At 40.6% G+C, this 8,323-nt stretch overlaps 1 protein-coding gene across 2 annotated transcripts in view; it reads right to left on the bottom strand.

Moving 5' to 3' along the window:
* Positions 1-8,323, bottom strand: part of unm_hu7910 (un-named hu7910) — a 74,510-nt gene that overhangs the window by 26,294 nt on the left and 39,893 nt on the right. For both annotated transcript variants that reach the window (XM_062994030.1, XM_062994031.1), the window contains exons 5-12: positions 5,216-5,320; positions 5,057-5,092; positions 1,813-1,842; positions 1,681-1,716; positions 1,548-1,604; positions 524-553; positions 251-430; positions 83-168 (exon numbers count right to left, since the gene is read on the bottom strand). In XM_062994030.1, the coding sequence (XP_062850100.1) occupies positions 83-168; positions 251-430; positions 524-553; positions 1,548-1,604; positions 1,681-1,716; positions 1,813-1,842; positions 5,057-5,092; positions 5,216-5,320 (560 nt within the window). The remainder of the gene's footprint in view (positions 1-82; positions 169-250; positions 431-523; positions 554-1,547; positions 1,605-1,680; positions 1,717-1,812; positions 1,843-5,056; positions 5,093-5,215; positions 5,321-8,323) is intronic.

The raw sequence follows: 8,323 nt of genomic DNA, 5'->3' as shown, positions 1-8,323 counted from the left end.
TGGGGGGAAAAAGTGGGAAAAAATAGATTACAAAAAAAAAAAGAAAAAAAAAAAAGACGTTACGTTTTTTTTATGTACTTACCTTTTTACGCAGTTTTTCAGCTGCATTAATTTCTGATTTGATTGTCTTGTCAAATTTATTAAACAGTTTAGGCTTTTTCTTCTTACCTGAAAATAGAGTTTATAAAGTTTAAAAACATTTTAAAAATCGAATATATTTATGTATTGACGTGTAAACCTTTTGACAGACCCTCTGATTCAGCTGTAATCTCTGGTAGAGATTCTGGTTCAGGTGTTTCAGTCACTGGTTCAGACTGAAGTGTTTCAGTGTCTGGTACAGACTTCTCCTTAGCTGCAGATTCTGCTGTGGGTTCAGGATTAAGTGTCTCTGGCATAGCTGTACTTTCAGGTCGATCTTCTGGGTTAGATTCTTGAGTGTGATAAAAAAAAATGCATTTAAAATAGCACACAAAAATGAGCATATTAAGAATTCAACACCAACTGATAAGGAAGAGAAACTTGCCTCGACTCTCCTCGCCCAGCATCGTTGCAACTGATGTATTAACAGAAAACACAACAATACTTTAAATAAGTTTGTAATACTTAACAACAGCAATCCTGTCTCAAATATAACTATACAAAGATCATGATTCATTGTCAAATCAAATGTAATTGAGTTTATGTGAGTAATATTACAGACATTATTATAATATCAAATTATTTAATTTTAAATAGATGGTCAGGTGGTGCAGCAGTCTATTTTGATAGCCCACCAACAGCCGGCCTGGCATCATACCCACAATTGGCTACATGTGAGGGGAGAAGATGGCCAAAGCCCTGTGATAGGTTCACCGTTTATCCAGGGTATTCCTGCTTTGCACCCATCGTTTCTTAGTGGAAGTGGACCCTAACTAAGATAAAGTGCTTGATAAAAAGAAAAAAGGGGAAGACCTGTAAGACCCAGAATGGATTTAGGAAAAGAGGTAACATCCTACTGGAGGTTTTGCTAGCATGGGGTGATGGCTGTTGGGGAAAATGGGCAATGGGTTGAGGGCTACTGGGGTGCTAGGTTCCTCATTTGCACAGCACTTCAATATGATTTAAGTCATATTGAATTACAGTTATTGTGTTATGTGTAGAATGTTGCTTATGTATCTAATCACTGGAAACTGTATGTCCATGTATTGGATATAAATGTATTACATTTATTGTTGTTTGTTTCATGTTTCTGGTTTGTCTGTCTTCTGTATTATTTGGCCTTAAAATCACAATAAAAACATATTTGTAATGTTAAAATACATATATGTGACACGATGGAAGTGTAGATGAAAAGCAGCTTTAAGTGTTGTGGGATTGAACCATGCTTTCACTGTCAATGTTTTCCCAGTGTCTGCATGGATTTCACTAAGGTTAATGGCTGTGGTACAGTCAAACCTGACAATTAATTGTTGACATCTTAATTATAATTAGCTTAAATAAAGGCAGTATAAAATAACTAATAGGATTTTATAAAAGAAATTCTGAAATGTTTTGACAGAATGACCTACTTTTTTCTTCTAGTGGCATTGGCTCAGACTCAGGGTATCGTTCTGTTTCTGACAGCTCTGAAATAAAAGAACACAAAATGACAGTCCATAAAGTTAAAAGAATCTCAGAAAGATCAAGTGTTTTCAATATTACCTAAAGTTCTTTCAGGTAAAGCCTCTTCAACTAGTTCTGTAACACATTCAGGGATCAGATGATTCAACACTTATTAACCAGTAAGCTGAACATTAGTGTTGCTATTCTGCACAAGATTAAGAATAATCTCACCTCCAGAGCTGTCAATGGTTTCCAGTGAGTCTGTAGAGTAAACATCGTATATTAACTAACACCATTTAGTTCACCAAAGCAAGCAATACACCTCATGAGCACAAATATGCAGAAACTCATGCAAATAAGACATTTGTAAATTGCACCCAGCCATACAATATATACTGGTGCTGGTCATAAAATTAAAATATCATGAAAAAGTTGATTTATTTCAGTAATTCCATTCAAAAAGTGAAACTTGTATATTATATTCATTCATTACACACAGACTGATATATTTCAAATGTTTATTTCTTTTAATGTTGATGATTATAACTGACAACTAATGAAAACCCCAAATTCAGTATCTCAGAAAATTAGAATATTGTGACAAGGTACAATATTGAAGACACCTGGTGCCACACTCTAAACAGCTAATTAACTCAAAACACCTGCAAAGGCCTTTAAATGTTCTCTCAGTCTAGTTCTGTAGGCTACACAATCATGGGGAAGACTTGACAGTTGTCCAAAAGACGACCATTGACACCTTGCACAAGGAGGGCAAGACACAAAAGGTCATTGCTAAAGAGGCTGGCTGTTCACAGAGCTCTGTGTCCAAGCACATTAATAGAGAGGCGAAGGGAAGGAAAAGATGTGGTAGAAAAAAGTGTACAAGCAATAGGGATAACCGCACCCTGGAGAGGATTGTGAAACAAAACCCATTCAAAAATGTGGGGGAGATTCACAAAGAGTGGACTGCAGCTGGAGTCAGTGCTTCAAGAACCACCACGCACAGACGTATGCAAGACATGGGTTTCAGCTGTCGCATTCCTTGTGTCAAGCCACTCTTGAACAAGAGACAGCGTCAGAAGCGTCTCGCCTGGGCTAAAGACAAAAAGGACTGCTGAGTGGTCCAAAGTTATGTTCTCTGATGAAAGTAAATTTTGCATTACCTTTGGTAATCAAGGTCCCAGAGTCTGGAGGAAGAGAGGAGAGGCACAGAATCCACGTTGCTTGAGGTCCAGTGTAAAGTTTCCACAGTCAGTGATGGTTTGGAGTGGCATGTCATCTGCTGGTGTTGGTCCACTGTGTTTTCTGAGGTCCAAGGTCAACACAGTCATCTACCAGGAAGTTTTAGAGCACTTCATGCCAACTTTATGGAGATGCAGATTTCATTTTCCAACAGGACTTGGCACCTGCACACAGTGCCAAAGCTACCAGTACCTGGTTTAAGGACCATGGTATCCCTGTTCTTAATTGGCCAGCAACCTCGCCTGACCTTAACTCCATAGAAAATCTATGGGGTATTGTGAAGAGGAAGATGCGATACGCCAGACCCAACAATTCAGAAGAGCTGAAGGCCACTATCAGAGCAGCCTGGGCTCTCATAACATCTGAGCAGTGCCACAGACTGATGGACTCCATGCCACGCCGCATTGCTGCAGTAATCCAGGCAAAAGAAGCCCCAACTAAGTATTGAGTGCTGTACATGCTCATACTTTTCATGTTCATACTTTTCAGTTGGCCAACATTTCTAAAAATCCTTTTTTTGTATTGGTCTTAAGTAATATTCTAATTTTCTGAGATACTGAATTTGGGGTTTTCATTAGTTGTTAGTTATAATCATCAACATTAAAAGAAATAAACATTTGAAATATATCAGTCTGTGTGTAATGAATGAATATAATATACAAGTTTCACGTTTTAAATGGAATTACTGAAATAAATCAACTTTTTCATGATATTCTATTTTTATGACCAGCACCAGTATATATATTTTTTCTTTTTCCAGTTTTGGAAAAATTCCAGTCTTTTTCCACATTTTCAGATCTTTTAGATATTATCTTCTATTCATTCATTTTTTCCTTTTTCATCCAATCGAGATGTGTCCAATTAGAGCCGCGCTCTCTTTCTCTGTCCCTCTCTGTCTCTCACTCTTAACAATGCCACCACCCCCATCCTGCAATCAGGGAAAGCATGGTTGTCACTTGAATAGTCGCTGATCCCTTCATTTTACCTGCCTGGGGTGGGTTTCACAAAGCACAATATTACATGCAAAGCCACGCCTTGTACAGCTGTGTAAATGCAGCAGCAACAAGGAACCCTGCTTTGCCAATTGTGTGTCTGTATAGGTGTTTTGCTGGTCGATAGCACAGTTGGGATTTGAACTCAGGACCTCAAGAGTGTTAGATTGCTGCGCGACCTGAGTGCTAGGCCATTAAAATGTAAATGTCACTTAAATGCAACATGTGAAGTAGCTCTAGAAAGTCTGTACAGGCAACACACAATGCTGCAATCAAAATGAACTCAGAAAGTGATCAGCACAAAAAGTTACTAATGCATACTGCCAAAATGTGGCAAGCTGTAAAAGAATAACAAAGCCATATCTAAGACTACAGAAAACCACAGTGAGAGTCAAAGGTTTAAAAGGAAACAAAAAAACTATGAATCTTTACAAAAGTAGCCAGCATACCAGGATTTCTCCAAGAGCTACAGATATCTCAAGGGGAACAAAACTGTTCCACAGGGGCCGCTCAGGTGGCGCAGCGGTAAAATACGCTAGCGCACCAGAGCTGGGATTTCGAATACATCTGGGCGGCCACATGAACAATGACTGGCTGTTGTTCAGAGTGGGATGAGCAGGACCAGGTTCCTTATAACTGGTGCAATTATGACCTCTGCTGCCTGTTTGATGGAGTCTGCACAGAGTTGGGGAATAATGCTGGTCAAGGTGTAGCTCTCCATGCACAAGGCTGATCTGCATATGAACTCGCCTGCACAAGTGTCGGACAAGTGTCGGCGTGTGTCAGTTGCGAAGCTCCTCAGTCAGAAGTGGAGGGTGGTAATCGGTAGAGGTGAATTGGATATGACTAGATTAGGGGAGAAAATTGGGGGAAACAATCGGAGAAAAAGAGAAAAAAAAAACTGCTCCACAGGGATGTGAAAGATTAAACTTAGAAGGGATCGGTTGCAGTTGTCGATAAACACGATGCACAACCAGGTAGTATCTTGTTTTGGGTTGAAGTAATAACTTTTTCCACTCAGGGCCAGTGGGTGTTGGATAAGTCGATAATAAAATTATTTTTTTACATCCAAGTTGTCTGTGTCTTATATACAATTTGGTTTGAATTTGAAATACTTTGTTACTTCCCACCTTGGATAAACAATGGACACATTTTAAGATTTAGCAAATATTATAACTGACCTGTATACAGTTCACTGATCATGAGTTATTTGAGTATATACAAAAAAACTATATACTAACCAAAAGATTGAAAAGATGATGGTGCAGCTGCTTTGTCTGCAAAGAACACAAAATACATAAAGGAAAAAAAAAAAAAAAACATAAATGCTTTACTTGAAATAAAAATGTGTATAAAATAAAGCAATCATATCAGTAAGAATGCAATGAACAGAGTCTTGCCTTCATAAAAAGAATGAAGAGGAGCAGATCCTGGTGCATCATCTTCTACTGCTTTACTTTCATTCTCTCTGTAGGGCTCTTCTGCCTTTTGTTCACCTGATGTATCTAAAAATAAACACAGAAGCCTCACTAACACTGTGTAGTTAAACAATTAAACCATCTTACCTTAATCTTATATTAATCTTTATTTGCCATCGGATTTTTTAAAAATAGGATTTTTAGGGCCGCTCAGGTGGTAAAGTACGCTAGCGCACCAGAGTTGGGGTTTCGAATACATCGTATCGAATCTCAGCTCTGCCTTTCGACTGGGCTGGGCGGCTGCATGAACAACGATTGGCTGTTGTTCAGGGTTAGAAGTCGGATCATAGGTCCTCATAACTGGTGCAACTGCGGCCCCTGCTTGCTGACTGATGGCGCCTGCGCAGGATTGAGGAATAATGCTGATGGGGGTGTGGCCCTCTGTACACAGTGCCTGTCGGTGTATGAACTCGACTCTTGCACGTGAAAAAATGCAGTCTGTACTGACTGTACATGCCGGAGGGGGCATATGTCAGTTGAGAGGCATCCTCAGTCAGCGGTGAAGGGTCGAATCACGGACACGACTAGATTAACTGAGAAAATTGCAAGAATAGGATTTTTTTCAGTGAACCTTCCTGCAGAGCTAAATTCTGCTTTACAATTGATACAGCAATTTAAGCAAAAAAATAAATAAATGATGTAGTATTATAGGGTTGCAGAATATTTTTAACCCCTATATAAAATTGCTTATCTTAAAACCTAATACCCTGAGATATTCAAGGTGTGTTGCAAGAAGCTGTCACAAAAGTTGACCAGGCATGTAATTTTATTTTGTATCTCCAATTCACCTGACCTGCATGTCTTTGGACTGTGGGAGGAAACCGGAGCTCCCAGAGGAAACCCACACAGACACTGGGAAAACATGCAAACTTCACACAGAAGAGACCAGGACCACTCTACCTGGGAATCGAACCCAGGACCTTCTTGCTGTGAGGTGACAGTGCTACCCACCAAGCCACCAGAGTGTTTGTGGATAAAAGCCCACAATTTTATCCAGAGACATTAGTAACCTCCACAAAGAAAAACCCTTGTGTTAGTGCAAAAGACTTACAGGATGACCTATGGCCAAGGCAGGTGAGTTTTAGACCAGCAATTGAAAGGTTGCTGGTTCAAACTCCACTACAGCCAGGTTGCTATTTATGGGCCCTGAGCAAGCTTCTGGAGAAATGCGTCTGCCAAGTGAAGGCTGGGACAGATGTGTTTATTTGATCCTGAAGCTTTAGCAATCTCATCAGGACAACCAAAAAAATTCTGTGTTACCGCACAAAACTCATAGGATGACCCAATAAAAGCTGGGACAAATATGTCATAGGAAAAAATAAGATGATCTCTTAACATCTAAAGACTGGCTGGAATCTACAATGCACATCACATGCCAGAAGGAAATGCCTGCAAAGCTCTGGGACACAGTTCTATGAAGAAACAAAACTGAAACAATCAGTGGTTCGTCTGGCACAAGAAAGGCGAGGGTTATGACCAGAAGAATACTATCCCCACGTTCAAGCATGGATGTAGGTCAGATGATGTGGGAATGTTTTTCTGCTGCAGGAATCTTGATTGTGTTACTCACATCATGGACTCAAAGGAATACCAAGGAACTTTGAGGAGGAATGTTCTGCTTTTTGTGGTGAAACTGAACCTTGGTGAACTTTCCAGCAAGACAACAATCTCAGGCATACTTCTAGGTCAGCTAAAGCTTGGTCAAGGAAGCAGTCCTGGAATTTCCTAGATGGGACCTTCCCAGTGTCCAGATTTAAATTCAGATAAAAAATCTTTGGTATGATGTAAAGAACACAGTTACAGCATTTCTTTCTTTTTCTGTTTACAGAGGTTCCTGTTGTGTATTTATATTTAATTATATATACACATCACTATAACATATTTTAAGGTGGACGAAGGGAGGGATTAAATATTTCCGATTGCAACTGTATTAATGTACAGGGGTTGGACAAAATAACTGAAACACCTGGTTTTAGACCACAATAATTTATTAGTATGGTGTAGGGCCTCCTTTTGCGGCCAATACAGCGTCAATTCGTCTTGGAAATGACATATACAAGTCCTGCACAGTGGTCAGAGGGATTTTAAGCCATTCTTCTTGCAGGATAGTGGCCAGGTCACTACGTGATGCTGGTGGAGGAAAACGTTTCCTGACTCGCTTCTCCAAAACACCCCAAAGTGGCTCAATAATATTTAGATCTGGTGACTGTGCAGGCCATGGGAGATGTTCAACTTCACTTTCATGTTCATCAAACCAATCTTTCACCAGTCTTGCTGTGTGTATTGGTGCATTGTCATCCTGATACACGGCACCGCCTTCAGGATACAATGTTTGAACCATTGGATGCACATGGTCCTCCAGAATGGTTCGGTAGTCCTTGGCAGTGACGCGCCCATCTAGCACAAGTATTGGGCCAAGGGAATGCCATGATATGGCAGCCCAAACCATCACTGATCAACCCCCATGCTTCACTCTGGGCATGCAACAGTCTGGGTGGTACGCTTCTTTGGGGCTTCTCCACACCGTAACTCTCCCGGATGTGGGGAAAACAGTAAAGGTGGACTCATCAGAGAACAATACATGTTTCACATTGTCCACAGCCCAAGATTTGCGCTCCTTGCACCATTGAAACCGACGTTTGGCATTGGCACGAGTGACCAAAGGTTTGGCTATAGCAGCCCGGCCGTGTATATTGACCCTGTGGAGCTCCCGACGGACAGTTCTGGTGGAAACAGGAGAGTTGAGGTACACATTTAATTCTGCCGTGATTTGGGCAGCCGTGGTTTTATGTTTTTTGGATACAATCCGGGTTAGCACCCGAACATCCCTTTCAGACAGCTTCCTCTTGCGTCCACAGTTAATCCTGTTGGATGTGGTTTGTCCTTCTTGGTGGTATGCTGACATTACCCTGGATACCGTGGCTCTTGATACATCACAAAGACTTGCTGTCTTGGTCACAGATGCGCCAGCAAGACGTGCACCAACAATTTGTCCTCTTTTGAACTCTGGTATGTCACCCATAATGTTGT

This window comes from Trichomycterus rosablanca, chromosome 4 (genome assembly GCF_030014385.1).
Source record: "Trichomycterus rosablanca isolate fTriRos1 chromosome 4, fTriRos1.hap1, whole genome shotgun sequence".
NCBI lineage: Eukaryota > Metazoa > Chordata > Actinopteri > Siluriformes > Trichomycteridae > Trichomycterus > Trichomycterus rosablanca.
The sequence above is the reverse complement of the archived record's forward strand: the minus strand, read 5'-3'. Positions and strand labels throughout refer to the sequence as shown.